The sequence below is a fragment of the Amborella trichopoda genome, chromosome 1 (assembly GCF_054954075.1).
Source record: "Amborella trichopoda isolate Santa Cruz 75 chromosome 1, AtrichopodaSantaCruz75HAP2 v2.0, whole genome shotgun sequence".
NCBI lineage: Eukaryota > Viridiplantae > Streptophyta > Magnoliopsida > Amborellales > Amborellaceae > Amborella > Amborella trichopoda.
Window position 1 is genome coordinate 8,508,065 of NC_142336.1, and position 25,966 is coordinate 8,534,030.

The 25,966-nt window shown below is 37.6% G+C and overlaps 1 protein-coding gene across 1 annotated transcript; it reads left to right on the forward strand.

Annotated features, from left to right (window-relative positions):
* Positions 1 to 5,541: 5,541 nt before the first annotated feature.
* GTB1 (global transcription factor group B1) lies at positions 5,542 to 22,151 on the forward strand. The gene is made up of 17 exons (XM_088860573.1): positions 5,542 to 5,705; positions 6,133 to 6,222; positions 6,387 to 6,522; positions 6,624 to 6,711; positions 7,004 to 7,160; positions 7,265 to 7,397; positions 7,593 to 7,872; positions 8,064 to 8,264; positions 8,431 to 8,556; positions 8,676 to 9,044; positions 9,202 to 9,306; positions 9,646 to 10,440; positions 15,006 to 15,147; positions 15,260 to 16,419; positions 17,237 to 17,446; positions 18,304 to 18,769; positions 20,766 to 22,151. Exons 1-17 carry the CDS (start codon positions 5,675 to 5,677, stop codon positions 21,851 to 21,853), a joined length of 5,577 nt encoding a protein of 1,858 aa, XP_088716699.1. The 5' UTR covers positions 5,542 to 5,674; the 3' UTR covers positions 21,854 to 22,151.
* Positions 22,152 to 25,966: the final 3,815 nt, after the last annotated feature.

The window sequence follows — 25,966 nt, forward strand, 5'->3', positions numbered from 1 at the left end:
CTGGCGGTCAACAGTGAAAACTGAAAACTTAAAGGGTGTGGTTCGTATGAGGCCGAGGCTCTAAACAATCAAAATAGAGCGCACCTTTAAATAGTGCCGAAATATATTGTTCTAATATTATAGATCTGTTTAAGGGCTTGAAAATTTATTTTATCTCCAATAATAAAATTTAAAGTACAAAAATAGAACCGAGTGGATTTATGAACACTTCAACATCTTGAAAATTGTCTATCTGGATAATATATTACAAGATGCATTATTTTCAATACTTGGAATAAAACAAATTAGCATGTCCATACATCTTGAGGTTGAGATGATCGAGGGTTTTTCACCATTAAAATAACTTTTCTAATGAATTTTTGAGATGCGCCTTTATTTTATTGTTTAGAGCCTCTAAACAATTAAAATAGAGCTCACATCAAAAATTTAATTGGAAAAGGTTCTTTTGATGCCTAAATATTCTCAAATTGATCATCTCAATATCAATATGCATGGACAGAAAAAAATGGATTTCAAGTTTTGGAAATAGTACAACTTGTAATGTATTTTTTTATTTTCAACTTTGAAAAGCACGTCTTTTTATATAAAGAAACTTACAAAAATAACCCCAAATATACAATTTACGCAACTTACCCCCAGTTAACCTTTCCTTTCATCTTTTTCCCCAAACCACCTTTCTTCGCAAATACCCCCTCAATCCAAAAAAAAAAAAAACTAAACTATCCCCTCTCTCTCCTCGTGGCTTTTACCTACGACTCTCTCCCCGTGCGTTTTACCCACACGCTCATTAATGTGGAGGCTCGCTCCGGCAATGAAGACACACACTCCAATAATGTAGATGGTCGCTTCAGCAATGAAGACACGCGCTCCAGTAATGAAGAGGGTGGTTACTCTGACAATGAAGACATGCGCTCTAGTAGTTGAATAGGTCGCTCCGGCAATGAAAGGGCTTTGACCGTACAAATATGCGCTCTCGCAGTACAACTTCTGGAGCCATATCGCTCCAGCGGTTGCATTGGTCTCTCGCAGTACAACTTCTGGAGCCATATCGCTCCAGCGGTTGCATTGGTCGCTCCAGCAATACGTTACTTGGGATCGCCAATTGACTCTTTTTTGTACGAGAATGGCATTTTCGTCCAAAAAATAACAACATTTTACCTTGGGGGTTTTTGCGAAGAAATGTGGTGTGGGGAAGAAAGTGAGAGGAAATGTTAGCTGGGGGTTAAGTTGCATAGATAGTATACTTGGGGGGTTTTGTGATTTTCTTTTTTATATATGCTCGATTTACACTATTTTTTAAACTTTAAATTTCATAATTATAAATGAAAATATATTTTAAATTTATCACAACGATTTTCAGTATTGAAACCACATTTTTGGACATTATTTAAATATGGGCTTTACTTTTATTGTTTAGAGCCTCGACTTTATAGAAACCGTACCAATTACTAAAACCTCCCTAATGTCAACTTTCTTAACATCCTACTTCCTAACAACTTTTTAAAACACTAAAAAAGCCCTTGTTTTTACAACTACCCCCACATTCATTGAGCAAATAAAAATGGTTTGGTAGGGATGCATCCCTATCAAAACTAAGTAAAATATCACCTCATAACTCGTCTAAATTCCAATTCAAGTATTGAAAAACCTTTACGTCAATCATCTTGGCTTGAACATTATGATTGTAAAAAAAAAAAAGATTTCAAACTCTAAAAGTAGTGTATATTATAATAAATTATCTGGACCGTCATTTCGTCTTAAAAATAAGTATTCAAAGATCCACAAGATTTGTACCATTTTTTGAGTTTCAAATTTTTTTAGTGGCATTGGAAATTGATTTTAGAGTCATTATGGAGATTTATATTTCTGAAAATATTATTCAAACAAGGATTTGAGATGGGGCTTTATTTTGTTTTCATAAAGCATAGGCCTTATTCATTGAAATAAGTTAAATATTTGTCAGAACAAAGGTTGCCCCTTTATGCAACCATACCTAGGGGGCGATGGGTACCGATCGGGCCCGAAGTCACCAGACTAACCCAAAAATATAATGTGGGACCTTGATCATGACCCAAACCGATCAGACCCAACCCAAAAATCAAAATATCTATATATTTAAATATGCTTAAATATATTTCATTAATTTGTTAAATATATATATGCGTTATTTAAATATTATTAATTAAATATATAAGTATATTTATTTAAATATCAACGCTATTAGGGTCAAGTCCACATGGACCCAGACCAAGACCCAAGTAGTGTTTGGATCCAAGATTGGGACCTAGACCCAATCCCCAAGTCCAATTTTTTGACCCATACCCGGACCTTGATTGGGTCTACCCGTCAGGTCCTGGGCGAGTTCTGTGTCCGTTGCCACCCCTAACACACCCTCTATCTATGTGTATGTATGTGTAAATTGATGCCTCAGACAGCGAAAGAATCATCGTATGCCCCGGAAGATAGATTATTACGAGGAGTAAAGAACAAAGGGCGTGTTTGTTTGGTGGAACTTTTTGGGAGCCAAAACCCAAGTTCCACCAAAGTTGAATACTACATCCACCACGCATTCTAGTGAGCTTAAAAACCACATCTTTTGATGGAAGCCGGCCGTATGGAGGAGAAGCCCCCTCTTCCAACAATCAAACACGCAAAGAAAATTCCCGCACAAGCAATTATAGAAGGGCAAGTTTGAATTGTGTCAGCGGCCTCAAGAGCCTGCTGACTCACGAACGTCCATCTTTAAGATGGTCGTCGTGGAAAGAGCACCGGAAGAAAACAACTTATGGACAACTCTAAGCTTTTTTAAAATAAAAGAGTAAATTTTAAAATTAAATTTTTTATATTAATCTATAGTCATTATCACCTTGGCCTAGATCACCCGTCTCTAAAAGTTTGTATAAAAAAAATTATTTTTAAGATGAATTTTAGAGAAAGAACGCATGTGTACATGTGACTCTGCTAACTCGTGGAAATCCCATCCATTATGAAAAAGAAAAAGTTTATATATGGTCGATACCTTAAAATATAGAATTAAGGTGTACCCGTTGAGAAAGGTAACTTAAATATGGACATGGTTTTCATGTGGCCAAGTCCATATATGTAGAAATGCGAACCTCTTAATAAAACTATTTTTGAAATGGATTTTAAGACTTAATTTTTAAATACATGTGATCTTTAACATAGAGATTGTGAATATGAAAAAATAAATAACTTTTAAAAACTATAAATAATAATTATAATAAGAAAGCATTTGGACAATTACCATTGTTTTTAGATGGAACACCTACTTGCATCCATCTTTAAGATGCTTTACACTTTTGGGACCGCATATGTATAAATGTGATCTAGCCCACATGAAACAAATTTCCTTTAGATATTGGGAAAACTTCTAATTGATCATCTCAATCTTTAAAACAATAATTTAAAGTCCTAAAAATAGCACATATTGTAACACATTATTTGGACCATCAATTTTCAAGATTTGTATGCATTCATAGATCTGTTTGATTTCAACCATTTTTTGAGCTTAAAATTTTATAATTAGAAATAAAAATAGATTTTCGCATTATCAAAATATTTTTTAACACCAAAATTGTATCTCTTCACAAAGTTTGGAAGTGTACCTTACTTTAATTATTTAAGTTTGAAACTTTATGCAAACCATACCCTTATAGAAATGGAAAAAGTTTAATAGGCTGGAACCCCGTAAGACAACTAGGGCGACAACCTTCCTCACCATTCGATAATTTAGATGATGAGGATTTCTCAAGTAAAGGCACAGGAAACGGGGGCACTAAGAGCCCTAGTAACCTCGTGCTCTTTAGAAAACTTCAAAATTCTTCTCTAATCTGTCTCTAAACATTTTGTCCATCTTTGCTCTCTCCAAGCACTCTCTCTTTCAAGTTAATATCTCAGCAACTAGAGAGGTTTTGTCCATCTTTGCTCTCTCCAAGCACTCTCTCTTTCAAGCTGACATCTCTGCAACTAGAGAGAGATTGAAAGATAAGCTCAAGAGTTTTAGTGGAGCACCATTTATTGATGGGTGCAGTTTGTATAAACCCGATGCTATGAACAATCAAAGTAAAACATACATTCAAATGGTGTTGATAAATACGGTTTCAATAATTAAAGTTAAAGCTTTAAAAATAGTATAGATTGAGCCGATTTATGAAAACTTGAAAATTTTGAAAATTGACGGTCAAAAAATGCATTTCAAGATGCGTTGTTTCTAAAACTTGAAGTCCATTTTTTCTTATGTCCATGCATCTTGAGATCGAGATGATCAATTTGAGGATGTTTGAGCATCAAAACAACATCTTCTAGTGAATTTTTTGAGATGTGCCCTTGTTTGATTATTTAGAATCTCACACTTAAATAATTTTTTTCCTTGAGCCTTTGTTTTTTTTCATTTCCTCTCCTTTGGATTCTGTACTCTTTCTCTATCTCTCTCTCCCTGTAGTTTTAGAAGCTTCTAGCAAATTTTCTTTAATACTCCTTGCAACTTTCTCTGGTTTTTTGTGGCCCAGAGAGACAATGGTTAGTGACATTGTCAGTTTAGAGAGAGAATCAGATGAGAAGAGAGATAAGAGAGAATGGTTTCTAATGGATGGTGAGACAAGCTACCCTTCAATAAATAGGGCAGGAGCCCTATATAAGTCACTTATCTAAGGGTTAGGCCCTAGACAATCAAATTAAAGTGTAGCTCAAAAATTCATTACAAGACGTTATTTTGGTGCTAAAAAGCTCTCAATTTGATGATATCAACTTCAAGATGTATGAACATGAGAAAAAATATATTTAAAGTTTAGAAAATAATGTATTTTGTAATGTCTTAACTAGATCATCAAATTTCAAGCATTCATAGATTTGCTCGATCCACATTATTTCGTAATATTTAAATTATATAATTCAAGATGAAAATAAATTTTAAGGCCATCATAAATATTTATGATATTGAACAACATATTTCAGCAGTATTTCAAGGCGAGCCTTACTTTTGTTTGTTTGGTGCCTCAACTTTATACAAACTACACCCTATACAATACTAATATGATAAAAATAATGGGTCAGTGCGATGATTTGCAATACTAGATCCTAAATTCATCATAAAATAAAATAAAAATATTAGATCCTAAACTTAATTCCTATCAAAGATAAGGGCCTTCACCCCACTTACCATAAAATAAAATAAAATAAAGGTAATTCGGTAAATTTTGAGGGCAATATTGTAATCTCAAAAAAGAACCAGGGTTTTCTGGCCATTTCTCTTGGATCATCCATTTGCCTTTCCCATAAATACCCACTTGGCCGCCAAATGGCCTCTTTCCTGCTCTTACTTTTTTATTCATTTTACTCTGTTTTTTTTCCATGCGAATTGAGCTTTCTAGGGCATTTGGGAGCCTTCGTCTCTGCTATTTCTCGTAGAAATTATGATTTTTTAGGTTCTTCAAATTGTCAGAAGTTTTACTCCATAAATTTGGGTTTTCAGGGAGTTTGATTTGAGCCTGAGCTGAGAATAGGGTCTCTAGGGTTTGTGATCGTGGAGCAAGTGAAAAGCTAGGGTTTTCGGGCATTTGTTAAATGTTTAGGTCTGAAAATTTATGGTTCTTAGGGTTTTGATTAAGGCCTGAAGTGTGAGGTGATTTGAAGGGGATCTGTTTCACTGGTTGCCATGGGAAGAGCAGTTGTTTCAGATGATGAAGGTATGTGCAGATTAGGGTTTCTAGGTTTTATGTTATATGGTTTTGGGGTCGTCGCATTTTTTGGTTACAAATGGTAGAAATCCAGCTTTATACTTTGTTCGTTTACATTTTTGGTCGTGCTGGTTCTTCTTTTGAATTTAGCTTCTCTTATACGTGAGAGAAACTTTGCATGCGAGTTCCTGTTAATATACTTTGTTTTTTTTTTTTTCTCCCATCAGTTACTTGACTGTTGTTTGCCTTAAAAATTGTAAGTTATTGCGTTCTTATTTTGTCCCTCTCCTATTCTCATTGAAGTTTTTCAAGTTGGTTTTTACCATTACGTTTAACATAATGGATGTATCCTGCAAATATGTCTTCATTTATATATGCATTAGTAACTGGCGATTTTTTTTTACTCATTTTCATTCTTAATATTTGTTTCTGTCAGATGAGTATGACGAAGAGGTAGATAGAATAGTTCAGGATAATGAAGCAACCAATGTTGATGGAGGAGATGACGATGAAGAGGAAGAAGAAGGTGAGTAGTTTGGATGAATTCTGAATAACTAACAGTGGATTTCAGGCCCTTTGATTCGATTTTTTCCCTTTTTTTTCCCCTAGTTTACCTTTTATTTTTGATGTCGTGTTATTGTTGGCTTTGCCTGAATTTATTTCCTCTCTGAGCTTCTGATTCATTTGCAGAGGAAGGCCCAGATGAATATGAGAAGGATGGATTTATTGTAGACGATGTTGAAGATGAGCAGGAAGAAGAAGAGGAGAAAGAAAGGGATCATAGTGATGAGGATTTGAAAGCAAAGAAGAAGAAAAGGAGGAAAAGGTAATCAATTATTGTTCTCCAAATTTTCTGTCTTCCCTACACACAATTGTCACTATTTATGGACTCTCAATTTATATTCCTGGGTATCTTGTTTAATTTAGGGAAACTGAGGAGAATTATGAGCTCGATGAAGATGACTATGAGTTGCTCCAGGAGGCTAATGTTACTGGCTTCCGTCGCCCCAAACCTGTAAGATTTAGTACTCATCGCTTGTATTTGTAATTATTTGAGTAAATGTTAAAACATTGCGTGGAACACCTATAGTAATGACATTTGTGGTCCAGAACCTTAAATTTTGAAACTATTTTGATCTGTCATTTCCTCTTAACTAGTTTGTTTTCATCCTCAGTTTGTGTTTAAATTTTGTAAAACCGATCGCAAAACTGTCAACTAATGTGTAAATAATTATTTAAAATGTTCTCGAAGTACCACGTTGTGGCCCAACCAATTAATATGCGGAAATTGGGTTAATACTTTTCAGGGAAGCAAGAAATTTAAGCGATTGAAAAAAGCAGGGAGGGATACTGATCAAGAAGAAAGAACCCGATTTTCTGATGAAGAGGAAATTGAGGAAGGCGGCCACAGTGGCCGAACTGCAGAGGAAAAACTCAAGCGCAGTTTGTTTGGGGATGATGAAGGTAATCATTTACACTACAAGAAGCACTCTCCGCCTACATTTCAAATAAAAAAGAAGCAGTTTCCTTCACCTTTAGATAATATTGTGCGTTGCTGTTATCTTTAGGAGTGCCTCCTGAGGATATTTCTGAAGATGAGCAGCAGGAAGGGGAGGATGATGAAGACATTGGCGATGAAGATGAAATGAGAGATTTCATAGTGGATGAAGAAGAAGTTGATGAGAATGGTTTGCCTGTGAGGTATGCTTCAAATTACACGGGACCCCTGGTTCTATTTTTTCTGTCCACTCTATTGTAAGAAACAATGCAATGTAAAGAAGTGAAATTGATTTCTTAAAAGGAGGCTGCATGTAAGGTATCATGAAAGAAGAAGTTACCACTTCAAGGTGCTTGGTTTTGTCCATGCATTTATTCTCATGTATATGATTGTGTTAGGAGGAGAAAACCAAAGAAAAAGGTTTTAAGACAGGCACCTGGGGTTTCGTCATCTGCATTACAAGAAGCCCATGAGATATTTGGTGATGTTGATGAACTTCTGAGGTTTCGTAAACTAGGGCATGGGAAAGCTGGTGATGGGTTTGATGGAGTGGACGATTCTGTTGATGGAAAGCCAAAGCGGCTCGAGGATGAATTTGAGCCTAGCATTCTTGAGGAAAAGTATATGACAGAGAAAGATGATCGCATTAGAGAAGTTGATCGCCCTGAAAGGATTCAGGTTTGTCTCTCGTCACTTACAAAGCTCATATACTAATGTAGGTGCAGTTGATATGTATGATAAGTTCATTTGGACATTTTGAGTCCAAAGATGTTGGCTTCTTTTTTCCATTTTTATGGATAGATCCAAAGTAGTTGTCATCCTTTTTATTGCGGTGTTGTTTCATATATTTGACATAATTTCCTTTACAGCTATCTGAAGAAATAACTGGTCCTGTTCCAACTGATGAGGAAAGTATAACTAAAGAGGCTGAATGGATTTATAGTCAGCTTGTTGGCTCTGCAACTGGACCATCACCTGTTGGGTTTCAACATATCATGAGGTTGGACAAGGATCACATCACTGCAGAGATTGCGAATGTCATAGGAATGCTACATGTTCAAAAATTTGATGTAAGCACCTTAAAAGATTTGATGCAACCCTCTTTCTACTTCCACTGATAGTGGGTGATTCATTCCTTATAAGCCTTTTCTATATGAATGATCTATTTTTTATTGGTTTTGTAAAGCCTTTTTTCTGTTTGGAGTATTGACTCATTGTTGATCTTCACCATTTCAGATTCCTTTTATTGCGATGTATCGGAAGGAGCTCTGTCTTGACCTGTTGAGAGATCCAGAGGAAGAAGTTCTATCAAATGAGGAGAGGGACAAATCCGATAAGGCCCCCCCTTTGAGGTGGCATAAGGTAATTACGTTTGTATCATGTGAAATTTTCTGCAGTTAAACTATCATCAAGTATAAAGTTTTAATTGTCTGCTAAAGTGATTTTTGGAAGCTTACTTGTGCAATTGTGTTTATCTCTAGGTGCTTTGGGCCATCCATAACTTCGACAGGAAGTGGCTTCTTCTTCAAAGAAGGAAAAAAGCTCTTGCTGTTTCCTACAGCAAGCGTGCAGGAGAAGAAGCCAGAAATGACAACTCAAAAAAGGAACTTCTCGAATCCCTAATAGCAGCACTCGAGAAAGCTGAATCAGAGAGAGTTGTGGATGACATTGATGCCAAATTCAATCTGCATTTCCCCCCTGATGAGGCAGAGTTGGAGGAAGGACAATTCAAGAGACCAAAGCGAAAATCAGATTATAGCCGTCTTCGCAAGGCTGGTCTAGCTGAGGTTGCTTCCAAGTTTGGGGTTAGCCCAGAGAAGCTTGGTTGGCTTCTCAAAAACTGTCGTGCAGTATGGATATGCCCCCTTGATCCCTGCTTGCTTTAAATTCAGAGCAAATCTAATTCTTTCGTCCTTTTTATTTTTTCTAGTTGGTATTTTTTTCCCTTCCGGTTTTTTTTTTCTCCTTGTTTTTCATTTTTTAATAGGATCTTTTTCCATCATGCAGGATGAAGTGGATGATGCTAGGGAAACACCCGAGGAGATGGCTAGTACATTTGTGGGCATTGACTTTTCATCTCCTCAAGCCGTCCTCAAAGGCGCTAGGCAAATGGTTTGCATCTGTCCTTTAAGGGAACTGTCTTATAGTGTCATAAGCACCAAAGGTATTCTGCTGGTGCAAACTGATTGGATCAGGAACTGGTCATCTTAAAAAGCCCAAAATAGTGGAAGTTTAATGCCCTTTTTTTTTTTTTTTTTTTTTTTTTTTTTTTGATCTTTAGATATTATACAAGTTTACCATTGTATTTTGCTTTTTAAGATTGGTCCAGTTTGTCGGATCGGACCGGTTTCTCTGCATTGATGACTGGTTTGTCTTTATAATGCTTGATATTTGTAAGTAGGACTGAATTCCAATTGCACATCTGATTTTAATTTTCTTTTAATGTACCAGGCGGCAATTGAGATCTTTTCTGAACCCTCCGTTCGAGAATATGTCCGTAATGTGTATATGGAGTATGCCCTGGTGTCAACGAGGCCCACTTCCGATGGAAACACAGTCATTGATGCTTTCCATCAGTTCTCTGGTGTAAAGTGGTTGCGTGAGAAGCCCATATCCAAGTTTGACGATGCACAATGGCTTCTCATTCAGAAGGCGCAAGAAGAGAACCTTCTTGATGTTACATTTAGTCTCTCTCAGAACTCTCTGATGGCTGATTTTGAGGAGAAGTATCTCAGTGATGGGGTTAGCCGAGCTGCTCAGCTTTGGAATGAGCAGCGCAAATTGATATTGCAGGACGCTTTGAAGAATCTCCTCCTATTAATGGAAAAAGAAGCACGAGCTCTTTTGACTGCTAGAGCCAAGAACTGGTTGCTATTGGAATATGGCAAACAAATCTGGAACAAAGTCTCTGTTGGCCCATATAAGAGGCAGGCAGATGACACTCAACACAAAGAAGTGGATGCTGATGTTGGTTTTGATGATGAGCCAGCACCAAAAGTCATGGCATGTTGCTGGGGTCCTGGAAAACCACCTACGACTTTTGTGATGTTGGATTCGTCGGGAGAAGTATTGGATGTATTGTATGCACCCTCCTTGAGTGTGCGCTCTCAAAGTGCTGCGTTGCAGCAACGCAAGAAGTTGGACCAGCAACGTGTTCTGAAGTTTATGACAGAGTACCAACCCCATGTTGTTGTCCTAGGAGCTGTTAATTTCTCATGTACGCGCTTGAGGGATGATATTTTTGAGGTAGGAGCTAGTTTCCTTGTCTTCCTCTATTTGGTGTTCTTGTTCTTGTTCATCTTATCATTTGTTACCATCATTTGCGCCATTGTCATTGCCATGGCCACCACCACCACATCACTGATCATAGTCATCAAATCATCCATTCTGATGTTCCCATACCACCACATCCACCACCACCACCACCACCACCACCACCACCACCACCACCACATCACTGATCATAGTCATCAAATCATCCATTCTGATGTTCACATACCACCACATCACTGATCATAGTCATCAAATCATCCTTTCTGATGTTCACATACTCTGTTTATGTTGCATGTGAATATCCGGTGTTCTAAAAGCCACTGAATCGGGCTCGGACTTGCTTGAGTCCCTCAGACCCAGTAGGGTGCTGGATCTGGATAACTAAACCTATCCTTAAATATTTTGCAGCTTTTTATTGGACTCGGCCTAGTCAGGTAGTCCAACTCGGTTGAGTCAGCACCGTACTCAGGCTCGGCACCTTGGCAAGTTCAAGGCTGAGTCCTGGCGTTTAAACATTGTTAGTTACTGTGCTTTTCCTTTAGGATTTTTTCTAATATCACGATAGGAAATGGTGATTTTAATACTGCGCCCATTTGATTCTATGTACTCATGTCATGATTGGTGGGAGAGGGCACTTTAGGATTTTAGCCCTCTGCTAGAGAAGTTTCGTCTTATTTTCTAAGGGATTGTATATAATGGAGACCATTATTTACCTTTGGTACAAGGAGGTGATAATTACTTTTGACCCTCCGATGTGAAATTTGATAGCTTGGGTGTGTCACAAAGTACGAAAAAAATCTTTTGAACTTTGAGCTTGTTCAATGCAGTAAATGCAGCCGCCCAATTTCACATCCAATGGTCAAGATTAATTGTGACCACCTTGTACCAAAGATCAATATTCTCATGGTGTACTTTTCCATTTTTTTAATTGCTAGTTTAGACCATCAGTATTTTAAATCCTTATATTTTATTCTCTGCTAAATATCTAACACACAACATTTTGGTACCTATTAACAACTATATATGGAATAGGTGCTCCTTTTCTTAAAAATAAACTGGTTTTTGACATATAGATGGTTTTTAAGCAATGATTTTTTATAAAAGTGATGTTTTCTAGTGGAAGTGCAAATTTGGAAAATGTGGTGTACTTTTAGTATCAGAAATCAGATGACAACAAAAAAAAAACTTTGTTTTATCCCTATAAACCTTTGGCATTTGTATCTTTGTTCATCCCATAGGTGTTGGCAGCAAGAGCACGCTTGGGAACTGGATGGGGTGTGGGAGTAACGGTCTAGGCATGCTCCCCCCAACAATGTTTAAATCACATTACTAACTCCTATGTTCTTGAAACCCCCCAACCCCAAGTGAAATATTTTTCTTTCAGGCGAAAATACCATCCCTTCTTAACCCATTGTTCTCTCTTTTTTTTTTTTTTATAATGCTCCCACGCTCTCTCTCTAAGCTGGTCTGGCACAATGGGGATCAAAAGCTGGTCTAGTACATTTGTGCTAGACCAATTTGTCGGACCGGTACATTATGTGGATCAAAATTTAGTGTCGGAATGGCACATTTTGGGGATCAAAAGTAGGACCAACACATTTTTTGCTGGACCTGCTTCAAGTGAAAAAAAGAAGCCGGTCCAGTATAATTTGTGCCAGACCGGCTTCAATAAGCCGATGGAGAGAAAGGGTTGAGGGCCGTGGTGGGCTCTTCGAGAGAGTTGAGGCCCATGGGGAAGATGGAGGAGAAAGGGGTGTGAAAACAGTTGAAGCCCATGGCTGTGGTGAGGATATAGAGAGAAAGGGATGGGAAAAAATGGATTGAAATGTGGTGACGGGGGGTATTTTCGTCCCAAGTAGACTTTTTCTGTGTGGGGGTGGGTGTCGGGAAAAAAAAAGTACTGGAAGAAACCATGTGATATCAATTTTTTTTTTTTGGTCAAAGGGGGAACCATAATTTCCCAAATTTAAAACATAGACACAAAATTTGTAAAGTATATTTAGATACACAATAAACACATTTGCAATATATTTATGTTATTTAGAAATGCGTTTTCTCAATTCAATTTTAAATTCATATTTATTTACTCAACTCTTATCATATAAAAGACCTGCATTTATTTGATTTATCTTGTAAATTGTAAAATTTAAGATATTAGTTAGATTTCAAGCCAAAAACAGATTCTGGCCTTTTCTTGCTCTACCCCTTCTTTATATATTAAAATGAAATATAGAATATAGATAGAGATGAAAGAGATGAATTTTCATCCAAAGTTGCTAAACTTGGACCCAATAAACCGTCTTTAATGCAATTATGAAACAATTGCGTTTAGTAATATATTTTCTTTTTTAATTGATCTGGGTATATACATCTTTTTCCCATAAAAAACTAACTGTATAAGGATTTGCATCAATATTTCTTTCTTTTTGATTGACATGCATTGAAGACTTTTAGCCGACCGCAAATAGTTGGGATAAGGCTTGGATGATGATGATGCACTGAAGACTTTCCTTTTCCCTTTTTTGTTTTGTGGATAAATATGGATTAAAATTTCTCTTTTCCCTTTAGAAGAATACAGGACACGATCTTGCAGCATAATTACATTTGTTTAGAGAATAAATATAGATAGAGATTAAGAGAGATGAATTTTCATGCAAAGTTGCTAAACTTGGATCCATTAAACCTTCTCTAATGCTATTATGAAACCATTGCATATGGATTATCTTTTTCTTTTAAATGATCTGTATATATGCATCTTTTCTCCTTAAAAAATTAACTGTATAGGGATTTTCATCAATTTTCCTTTCTCCTTGATTGGCATGTGTTAAAGACTTTTCTTTTCCTTTTTTTGGATAAATGTAGATTAAAGTATCTCTTTTTTCCTTTCAAAGATATATAGGACTGGATTTTGCAGCATGATTGCTTTTGTTTATCTATTGATATGGTAAGACTTTTTTCCTGATAACATGTCTGTGAACTATAATGGCCGACGGCTAAGGGGATGGGATCTTGTGCCCCCCATATGGGACTGGGATCCATCCAAGATCCAACTCCTTAGAGTGGGAACCCTTGTATCGCACCAAGTTGGGATATTTTGGTAATTAATGTTCAACCATAAAGATATTGACTCCTGCATTTCCGCACATTTTTTATATGAAGATTGAGTGAATCCGCAGATCTGTCCGAAGCTTCGGCAAGTCCTTGCTGAGTGATCTACCCCCAAAAAAAAGTCCTTGCTAAGTTCTAATCTTGATTTGTTCACTACCTTCTTGGATTGTTCCCCATGAGAGATGCCCTGATGATGTGCTTGTGAATAGGCATCCTACTATTGATAAAAAGAGAGAAAAAAAGAAGTAAACATCCCAATGGATGTCGTGGATCTTAGTTGTGATATTTACAATTCCCTGTGGGGAAGCTGCATTTCTTCTGAACCTTATGATAACCTGCAAGTATCACCTTCTTCCACAACAGGCTGAGCCGTGTCAGAAGGGAAGGATTGGCTCCTAAAATTTCATCCTCCCCTTATCAACCTCTAAACTACTCTTCTAGCCAAGGTTTTAAAGAGCGGATTGGTGACCCTTATCGCCCCTCTGGATTTCTGATCCGGTTCGGCGATCCGGTTTACTGAACTGGAAATTAAAAAATTAAAAAATTAAAAAATTAAAAAAATTAGGTGGGTCTGGTTCAATGGTTAAAAAGTAAAAAATAAAAAACAAATTGGATCCAATACTGTATGAACCGATTCCCGATATTTTGGGTGATACGGATCAGCCCGACCGATTCCTAATCCGGATCGGCCAGTTCTGATTTGGATCACTGATTGTTTAAACATTGCTTGTTCCCCTAAGCATCCTGTCTTCCCACTTCCTTTGTCTTCACGTCTTCTGATCCACATTTCTTTAGATTACTCCCGTCTCCTTCTGTAGAATATCTTCAACCTCTGCACAATCTTACTCCTTTCCCCATTCCCCCTTGCGTTTTACGCCCCCAATCATCCACCTTCTTTTCTAAACTAACTTCTATCTTGAATCTGAATAAAATATGTTCCTCCTCCATCAATGCCAATTAGAATGATTTATTGGTTTCTGAGTCTTTTTTATCCAAAGTGGGAATTAATCTCAACTGACCAAACTTTAAATGGTCTTTATGAGCCTCTCTAATCTCTTCCTTACAGCTGGTTCTCAGTAACTTCTTCGCCTTAGAAAACATAAGCCTGTCATCTATTAAGTAGAAATGCTGCAGTATTTTTAGAAATTATAATATAACGTACATAATCTAAGTGGATATTTCACCATGTGACTCGTTTCCAAGAGCACTCCTTTACTCTGCTATTAATGAAATTGTAATTTTATGATATACACTATTATACTCCAAAGTTGACAATTCAGTGTCACTGAGATGCTTCTGAGTAGTATCTTAATGGTTGCCAAAGCAATGTTTAATGCACGCCTGCTTGTAGGTGAAGATCTAAATAGCACACTGATTATTTAAATGAAATACATCAACGGAATACCAACAATCATGTTTTGTCCTTTCAGGTAATTTTTAGTATGGTTGAGGAGCATCCTAAAGAAATTGGTCAAGAAATGGAAGGGATAGGTGTGGTATATGGAGATGAATCTTTACCTCACCTCTATGAGAATTCTCGTATCTCCTTGGATCAGCTACCTGGACAGCAAGGTCAGGACCACTCAGTCTGCTAGTCAACGTCAACCTTTTTCCCCTTCTTTTGGAAGATACTATGAGAGATCCCTGATGATTTTATATATTACTAATTTTCCTTTATTTGCAGGTATTGTTAGGCGTGCTGTGGCCCTTGGACGTAATTTGCAAAACCCATTAGCCATGGTGGCTACTTTATGTGGTCCAGGACGGGAGATATTGTCTTTGAAGCTTAACCGTTTAGAGAACTTTCTTACACCTGATGAAAGATATGAGGCAATTGAACAAGTAATGGTAGATGTCACCAACCAAGTTGGTATCGATATAAACTTGGCTGCCTGCCATGAATGGCTCTTCTCTCCTTTGCAATTTGTTTCCGGGCTTGGACCAAGGAAGGCTGCATCTTTACAGCGAGCAGTAGTTAGAGCTGGGAGGGTTTTTAGTCGCAAAGAAATTCCATTGAATTTGAGAGCTCTCAAACAAAATGTTTTCATTAATGCTGCTGGATTTTTGCGAGTGCGAGGGAGCGGGCAGGCAGCTTCTGGTAGTTATGTGATGGACGTACTGGATGACACGAGAATCCATCCGGAGTCATATGCATTAGCCGAGAAAATGGCAAAGGATGTTTATTTGGCTGAAAATGATGATGATGCCAATGAGATGGATGAGGACACACAAGTTATGGCAATTGAGCATGTGAGAAACAGGCCAGAGAAGCTTCAACAGCTTATAATCAGTGCATATGCTTCAAGCCACGAAGAGCAAAAGCTTGAGACCCTGTATGACATTAGGTTGGAGTTGCTTCATGGGTTTCAAGACAGGCGCACTCTTTACAGAGAACCAACTCCAGAAGAGGAATTTTATATGATTTCTGGGGAAAGTGAGGACACTCTCACAGAAGGGATGACTGTGCAAGCAACAATTCGGAGAGTAAATGACCTGCGTGCCATTTGCACTCTGGAATCTGGTTTGACTGGACTGATTAATCTGAATGAACTCCCAGATGATAAAGATATGAAGTTGGATGAAGGCAGCATAATAACTTGCAAAATCAAACAAATTAATAAAACTTTGCATAATAGAAGCCATGTTATCTTGACATGCAGGGGAAGGAATGATCTCATATTAAGTTCACGCAAACGGGACCCCTATTATTCAGAAGATGAGAGTATTTTGGCTAGTCAGGAGAAGGCTCGCAAGGAGAAGGAGGAACTGGCAAAGAAGTCATTCAAGTCAAGAATGATAGTTCATCCTCGCTTTCGAAATATCAGTGCTGACGAAGCCATGGAGGTATACTATATCTTCTGTTTCTCTTGATTGACTATACTGCGAATCCGTTTCTTGGCCACTGTATGATCATCATCTCTAAAATTCATTCATACGATCATCTCTAAAGTTCATCCATAGTGACTGCAAAGAATTATTTCCTCAAAAGGAAAAGCTTGTTATAAAGCAATGGAATGGAAAAGCAAACCAAAGGGCAATCACCATTCATATTACCATCCATTGAAATGAGGACAATTATGAAGAGCTTTAAGTTATCAATCAAAAAAATTTAACAAAGAAAGAAAATCAAGGACAATGGAGGAGTGTGACCCAGCGTTGGACTCATATCCTGCTCTGGTGGGTCTCACTCATCTCATTGTCTCTGTCTCTGTCCATCATTTCAGTGGGTCGTGAGCGAGGAGTTAATGGATTACAGTTTCCCATGGTTCATAATCTGTTTAGATTGCATTTCTACTTACAATTATTGAGTAAGAGGACAATTTGGCTACGTAAAAGTAATCACGTGAAATAAATAAAAGATGGATATCTATTGAACTTAAGAGAAATATCTATGTTGAATGAGCTTGTGGCATGGCTTCTACATTTCTTCTCACAATTCATTTAGTAAGAGGACAATTTGGCCTCATACAATTAATCATGTGAAATAAATAAAAGATAGATATCTATTGAAGTTGAGAGAAATATCAAGATTTGACATATTGTTGAATGAGCTTGTGGCATGGCTTACATGGTTAATAATGGGAAGCATTCTGTCTTTAACCTAATTGCATTTTTAGTTGGATCCTTAGAGCATGTTAATATCTAGATTATTATGCAACAGTTCCTTTCGGACAAGGACATTGGTGAAAGCATTATACGTCCCAGTTCAAGAGGACCAAGTTATTTAACATTGACTCTCAAAGTGTATGAAGGGGTTTATGCTCACAAAGACATTGTTGAAGGTGGTAAGGACCACAAGGATGTCACGAGCTTGCTTCGTCTTGGTAAAACTTTAAAAATCGGGGAACAGACATATGAGGATCTTGATGAGGTTGGTGTACTTGTCTTTTTGTTTATGTAAATATGGTGATTTATCATGCTATTATTCATCCTTCTTGAATTGTGTTATTTTACTCGAAAAGCTGGTTGCGCCATTTATCTTTATAGAATGCTACAGTACGACTCATAAATGTGTTGAGTCTTTGATAGAACATTTTTAAAATATTGCCAGTTCCCTAGGAATTATGATTTTCTAACTCTCATCAGACTTCTGCTTCATATAATAACTCCTTGCTGATGCCTTGGGGAATTTGGTTGTTTCTGAACTAAATTGGGCTCTGGCAAATTGAGCTTTGTAGATATTTTAAAAAATTGGGCTTTGGGCATATTTTCGGTTTCAGTAGTTATATTGGAGATGGACTATTATCATTTAAAGGCAGAAAAAGATAATATTATCAATTATGGCATACGTGCAGTAATATTGATACTTGATCTTGTTTAAATTGTTTGTTGGTGCCTCTCTTAGTATAGAAAGCATTCTAGACGTTGTAACCTGAATTTGTTTTAATTACTTCAATTCTCTTATTTTCATATTTGAAAAGTGTACTGTAGTCCTACGCACTATGGTATATCATGGTCATTGACTCATTTCACTGGACTGGGGCTACCCCTATGAGTTGTGGTTTTCCACTGTTCATTGGGTTTCAGTATAATTTCCCCCAAGCTTACGTCCATCTTGGCGGTGCTCTTCTTAGACCATTTAAAAGCTTGTTTCTGGGAACTTTTGTATTTATTCCTCCTGTCTCCACCTCTCTTGTCTCTTGTACTTTCCTTGCCTTTTTGAACTAGATCTTTCATTTTTCACTCGTTCAATAAATTATATACTAACAAGAGAGAATTGCTCTCCAGGTCATGGATAGATATGTGGATCCCCTTGTGACCAACCTTAAGACCATTCTCAGCTACCGGAAATTTAAGAGAGGCACCAAGTCAGAAGTTGATGACCTTCTAAGAATGGAGAAATCGGACTACCCCATGAGGATTGTGTATAGTTTTGGGGTTTCGCATGAGCACCCTGGCACCTTCATACTGTCATATATTCGAAGCACTAACCCTCACCATGAGTACATTGGCTTGTATCCTGAGGGCTTCAAATTTCGGAAACGCATGTTTGATAGTCTTGATAAGATGGTGGCTCATTTTCAGAAGCATATTGATGATATTCCGAATGATTCAGTCCCGCCCATTCGATCGGTGGCTGCGATGGTACCGATGAGGAGCCCTGCTACTGGTGGATCGAGCGGGGATGGTGGGTGGAGGGGGGGTCGTTCGAGCTTTGATAGGGATCGGTCTTCGACACCCGGCTCAAGAACAGGTATGTTGCCCAAAAAGTAAAGAGAAAACATTTTGTTCTCCCAAGGGCGGCCCAGTTTCGTCCTTGGCAGAGAGCTGCCTGATTGCTGAGCTTAGATTTCAGCTGCTCGTTACAACATAATATGGGAGTTACCGGGTAATGCCGGTTACCCACCAAATAAGAGTCCCTGTTTCTATATCTAAAATTTCTTTACTCTTTCTCATGCCATTAAATTCCTCCATTCTCTCTCTAAAGCCATTAAGATTCCGACAATCTTTTTCTAAACCATTGAGACCCATTGTCACCAGTCCTATAATTAACATATCTTCACTCTCTCTAAACAATTAGGAAAATATGGTGATTTCAAACACCAATAATCATCATTCTGGAGCTCCTTTGATCTCATGGGAAAACCTAATTTCATGGCCAAGATGACCACCTCCAGTTCTGCAACTTTGCACCAAGAATCGACAAATTTTTGCCACTTTTTACTTTTTTTTTTTTTGAGAATGATGACACTTTTGCTTTCCCTGAAACTTTGGCTTTTAGATCTTCTCTTCTTCTTGGAAACTTGTTGATGAAGCCAAAATTGGAGATACTGATAGCCACTTGCTCAATCTTTAATGTCTGAAATAGAAACCCCACAGTTGAGAACTTTATACGAGGTATCTTGAGGAACCCTCAAACTGAAACCCCAGCTCCCTACTATTACTAGACAGCAAAGGTTCAGCCTTATTTTTTACCAGATCAGCTCACTGTGAATGCTTTGGTTAGGGTTATACTGAGATCGAAGCAATGGAGCTTGGTCAAGCCTTTCTCATACTTGATTTTAAAGGTTCCTCTGTTTATCTTGATGATCTATGTTGTTGCCGAGTTCTGAGAAGCCGTATAGCTCAAAAGTTCAAAATAACTTCTCTGCCTGTCCTTTTCAGAAAGGATAAAAATTAGGGTCTTGAAGGTTGTGAATCAGCCATGGTAGAGAGAGCGTTAAAAGCTTGAAAGAGAGAGAGAAATTGATAGTTGAGAGCGATGGGGCTTCCTGGCTAGAGAGAGAGAGAGAGAGAGAAAGTTGCTACTCCCACCCAAAAATGGTGGGGATATAAAAAAGCTGGCCGACTAGAAGGCCGCCATGTGTGTGGGGGCAGATAGCAAAAGCTAGAGACCAAATGACAATGTCCATTCTATCATTAGAATCAGTGTGTTAATTGAACTGCTCATGTTCACAGATTGAACTTTTTGGTGCACTTGGGGCTGTAGCCCTCAATCTCATCTCAGAAATTTCTCACAATGTTTCCCTTGAGGTTTTCCAAACGTGGATTTTCTGGATAATTTTTGAAAACGATAGCCCTTTAACATGTTAATGTCTTTGGCAAGCTCAGTCCACAATTATGAATCTCCACTCAATGTTTTTTAAGTTATTTGGATAATCCATTTATAGAGCTCCTTCATAGCGGGTTTCCAGTACTGTATGTATATAGTCTCCACTTTTTGGAGACTTAATTTTGTACTACCCTTACCCTTTAATACAACAGTTGACTACATCAAAAAAAAATATTATGGTAATATAAAATATGTTGATTTGCTGATGGCGATTATTCAAAGAAATCCTTGTGGTGGTCTCCATATTCATATATGGTTAAGGACTTCGTGATTGTGGATCATTGATTTTCTCTCAATCACAAGTTCTCTAATGTCGTGCTAAACAAGACTGCTAAACTACTACTACCAAGAAAAAGCATATCATTCTGGACCATAGTGCATGCTGTGCTCTAGATTACATCCACCATCTGGTGCTTGGATGTTTGGTTAGGGATTAACCAGGTGGTCCTACACAGGTACACAGTACAAATTAATCTCCAACCATCAATCAGTGAGCACATATGATGGATACGGTGGTCTTGGAGTACCATTACTTTAGTCGACCAGACTGATAATTCTTTCCAACTCTTATTGCACATAGTATTTGGATTGTGTAAATCAAAGCCTTGAATCTTTTGTATCTTTGTGTCACAAACAGGTAGGCATGGATACAATGCTCGTGATGGCCACCCCAGTGGTGTTCCAAGGCCCTATGGTCAAGGGAGGGGGCGAGGAGGGAGAAACGATGAAGGCAACGATTCTGGCTATGGCTCTTCCAAATGGGGTTCAGGTGCAAATGATAGTGGAGGTGGCTGGGGTTCAGGATCAAAGGATAGTGGTGGTGGCTGGGGATCAGGATCAAAGGATACTGGTGGTGGGTGGGGATCGGGATCAAAGGATACTGGTGGTGGGTGGGGTTCGGGGTCAAAGGAGAGTGGTGGTGGTGCTTGGGGAAGCCTTTCTGGCCATAAATCATCAGAATCTCCATCACGAGATGATCTTCAGGCAGGTGGAGGATGGAGTGGAAGTGCAGGAGGTGGCAGAAATAGTGATTGGGGGGGTGGTGGTGGTGGTGGTGGTGGGAGTGGAGGAAAGGGCTCAAGTAGTGATTGGGTAGGTGGTGGAAGTGGGCGAAATAGTGAATGGGGTAGTGGTGAAAGTGGGCAAAATAGTGATGGGGTTGGTGATGCTGGAAGTGGGCGAAATAACGATTGGGGTGGTGGTGGTGGTAGTGGAAGTGGCCGGAACAATGATTGGGGCGGTGGTGGAAGTGTAGCTGGAGGGAAGGGCCCTAATAGTGATTGGGGTGGGGGTGGGGGTCGGGGTGGGGGTGGGGGTGGGGGTGGGGGTGGGGGTGGAAGTGGAGGTGGAGGGAAGGGCCCTAATAGTGATTGGGGCGGTGGTGGAAGTGGAGGTGGAGGGAAGGGCCCTAATAGTGAATGGGGTAGTGGTGGAAGTGGAAGTGGAGGTGGAGAGAAGGGCCCTGATGGTGATTGGGGTGGTGGTGGAAGTGGAGGTGGAGGGAAGGGCCCTGATGGTGATTGGGGTGGTGGTGGAAGTGGAGGTGGAGGGAAGGGCCCTGATGGTGATTGGGGTGGTGGTGATTCAGGTTGGAATTCAGGCAAGAAAGGGGGGAGTAGTGGGGCAGCGTGGCCAGAGTCTGGTGGTGGTAATAGTGGTGGTGGTGGGTGGAATGCATCTACTACTACTAGTGCAACCAATGTTGGTGGTGGTGGCTGGGCTTGAGAACTCTTGGTTTGAGGCAACTAGGAGAAAACTTTGTGCTCTTTCCTTCTCGTTCTTTCCTTCTGCTGTTCTCTCTTCTTGTGTTGTTTTTCTTAGTGTATCTTGTCTCTTTCCTTGAGGGGAAGTTCTTCCACAGTTGGGTTCTTATTTGGGAGAGGAAAATGTACTTTGGTAAGAATGTTTAATTTGGGAGACTTAATTAATGGCCCTCTTGTTCTTCTTACCAGGACTCTTACTATGTACAAAACCTACAAAGAAAATGGAAAAAAAAAAAAAAACACAGGAAGTTGCTGGGAAATCTACAGTAAGTCTCTGACGTTAAGGTGTGATTCATAATTCTTGCATGCGATCAGTCCCCAGAAAAGTTTAAGTGGAAAGTGGAGCATGTGACAGAGCCACAATCGATCGGTTGTTGGTAAAAATCTTTTGTTTTTTCTTTCATGAGTTTTTGTGTTTGTACATTTGACTTTCACAAAAAATGGTATGTAAATGGAGCCCATAAGGGGTGAATGATGAATGAATTTCATGATGAAGTTGTTGATATGCCAGAACAGCATCATAGATTGTCCTCAACATAGCTCCTTGATGTTACATTTGATGTACAACATCAATACTACATCCACATTCAACGTTACAATAACCTCTCACATCCACATTCAATCTTATAATAACTTCTCAACAAAATCGCTACGACAATAATCACATCCACATTCAATCTTATAATAACTTCTCAACAAAATCGCTACGACAATAATCCTTATGTACAACTTCAAAATTACATATACAAAATTGTCACATGTAAATAACCGAAAAACACGTATGTAACGTTGCATTTCTAGCCCCAATTGCGCTCCACGATTGCATCTTCTTGATGATCGTTCTTTTTCTCTTTTAATTTCAGAATGGTCTTTGTATGTTAAATGGTCCGCCCTATGGCAAACATAATATCTTTTAGTAGTTCGATTCCCATCACCTTCTTTTCCAATAGTTCGTTTACGACGCACCGAAAATCCCCATTCCTTGGGGAAACACTTGTGAAAATTCATAAGCATCTTCATGAGTTAAAAATATTTTCCCATGGTATGGATCTAGAAATAGCTTGGGTTTTCTTCAATTGATGCTAAGCTTCTTGATTTCATTTGAAGGAGTTCCCATGTGGCATTTCACTTATGTATCTGTGGAAAGTGTCCAAATTTTATGATTAAAAAAAAAAAAAAAAGATTCATTGCCTATGGTATCATGCCCTACATATCAAGAAAACAAAATTAATATGAAAGTAAAATAATTAAAAAATATAGTGCTTTTGGTATTAAAACATGCCCTACATATCCATAGAAAAATCTTAAATAAAAGCATAATACATAAAACTACTTTGACAATAGGGATGCAATATATGACAATCACAAGGATATTTTTACCAATATTTTTGATAATGTAGGATTTTCCACCAGTAATCAACATTAAAACCCACTCGGGGACAATCTTGATGTGGCTTCTCCATTTGCACTTGTAGTAGGAATTTTATCAGATACTTTGCAAATGTGTTGGATCTCAATAAGGTCTACAAACAAGTCAATAATTGTAGTAGCTACAATGAATCAAATATTAATTTGAGTGATTCTAGTTGAACCTATACTTTTTGGGGGGATTTTTTTATTTATATATGGACTGAGATAATTCCATTTCATATCAGTCACTTGAGCTTTTAGAATTGGAGGAGCCTAAACGAACACAAATACAGTGAAAAATCAAAATGAGGAGAGAATACGACACCAAAAAACCAATAAGGAAAAAAACCCAAGATTAAAGTAAAAAAAAAAAAAAAAAATCATCAAGTCCATGTTTTAGTGGGCCTGCAAATTCATATTGAGATGAACAATAGGCCCTAGAGAGAGGGAAGAGAGAGACAGAGAGAGGGATTATTAGCATGCTAATTCTTCACCAAAAGTGAATATATATCTTAAGTATTAATCGATACCTTATTCAAAATCAAGATCTTGAGAGTAGTTTTTAACTTGAATCTAATATTGGGTTCTCAAAGAGGCAATCCTCCATTCAATCTTCAACCAAAAAATTGGTGTTCCCTAATAGAGGTCTTGAAAGAAGAGAGGGAGGGCAAGGCGTGAGAGAATAGTAAGGCGAGAGAGAGAATAGAGTATTTTCCTGTGTTTTTTAGGTAATAGAGATGGTATGGGGGAGGGCAAGGCCTAACAGTTAGAGACGCAGAGAGGATGGGGAAGGTGAGGGAGGGAGAGAGAGCGAGAGGAGATGGCCAAAATTCAAAATCCCTCATTTTTGTATTTGTTTTTAAAATTTTTGAACTAAAAATCTAAAATGTCTTTTTATATAGGCTTTGAGTTCTTTTAATACTAGGGTAATGGAGGGTAAAAAGAGGTTCACAAATAGCTCTAACTTGAACCAATGTTATGTTTTGTAGGGGTTGTTAACTCTGAAAATCCATATATATATATATATATATAATATTGAAAAGAATATGTAAAATCAAGCAATAAGAATGAAACATGTCTACTGGCATGCTTTTTTAAAAAATATTATGTCTACTGACATACGAGATACAGCCATAAAAACATATATCATCATATGAACCACCTCTCACAAAAAATAGAGGTGGTCTTTCGTTATATATTACATAAAAATAATCTCCATATTAATTGATTTTCAATTTTCTTTGTTGTACGATTTGCATCATTATGCCAAATTTGAGAAGTTGTATCCGCCTTGTGACAATACCTTAAAGTCAATGATTTTAGAATTCAGCATAGCAAGTCAAGCATATGTAATGGGAGGTTTATATAATGGAAATATATAGAGTGAGATATGTTTTTAAATAGCTTTGCCTCAAAATGTTGAAACTCTGATGTTTCCTATATGGTCTACTCAAACTAATACCTGAACTTTCCCATTTTATTAGGGTAAATACTTTTTTTTTTATGTAGTTAAGATTGATGGTTAAGAAATACCAAAAAGAACGTACTTTCGATATTTTGAGTTGATAATTTAAGAAAATAGAGAAATTGAAGAAGATGTCGTACATAAAATTAGAGCTGAGTGGGTGAAGTGGAGATGTGCAACGAAAATTTTATGTGATCGCCACATACCAATAAAGTTGATTATGTTCTGTTTTTGAAATTATAAGTTTCCCCTAAAGTATCACATTATAACATTTGGAACGTTGTAACCTCCCATAATGTCAAATTAATATTAAAAAAATAAACAATTAGGATCAAGAAAACGATTTAACACCATATTGTATGATGTGTAGCTTAACCTTTTTTTGTCTTTTCTCACCTCCACATCTTAAGAATCCGGCTTTTATGGCCTCCACTTTTTGAAGTTTTATGGAATCCAAGTTCCGCATGGCAAGATCTTCGAACACCACGATGTTAATGGCTTACGGGTAATAATGAAAACTTGGAGGTAATCTTATAATAATGGTAAATATAACGGATATATGTATATTATTTTTTCCAAAAAAAAAAATATTATGTATCTTGTATACAATTTTTTTGTTCTCTCCTTCATGGTCTAGATCATCTATGGGGTTCAGTGGATGGATGATCTACCCCACCGTTTTACTTTTTAAATAGTGGCTCATAATATATAATGTTACAAACCAATATTTTAAAACCCAACATTTTTCAAACTAGATTACCAATCTAGATAAAGAATCGCTCGAAACCAAATCAGTTCTAAGATAGTATGGTCCAACCCGCTGCCGCCCAAAATCCCCCTTCTACTTTTTCTTTAGGCTTGTATAAAATGTTAATCTTACACCCACACCCTCCCCCATACAATATATATATATATATATATATATATATATATATATATATATATATATATATATGGTGTGGTTTTTATAAGGTTGCAACATTAAACAATCCAATTACGACGCACCTCCAATTTTTATCATAGCATGTAATTTTGGTGTACAAAATTATTAGGATTATCTCAAAATCTATTTTCATTTCTTACTATAAAATTTTAAAATCCAAAAATAGTTAAAATCAAGTAGATCTATAAACATATGAAAATCTTGAAAATAGACGGTCTAGATAATGTGTTGCAAGATGCCCTATTTCTAAGATGTAA

Excerpts from the sequence above, each read along its gene's own strand:
- GTB1 (XM_088860573.1), top strand. The coding sequence starts at position 5,675 with ATGGGAAGAGCAGTTGTTTCAGATGATGAAG. Across the intron at positions 7,398-7,592 it reads GAGAATGGTTTGCCTGTGAG|GAGGAGAAAACCAAAGAAAA; the intron begins GTATGCTTCAAA and ends TGATTGTGTTAG. Across the intron at positions 7,873-8,063 it reads ATCGCCCTGAAAGGATTCAG|CTATCTGAAGAAATAACTGG; the intron begins GTTTGTCTCTCG and ends TTTCCTTTACAG.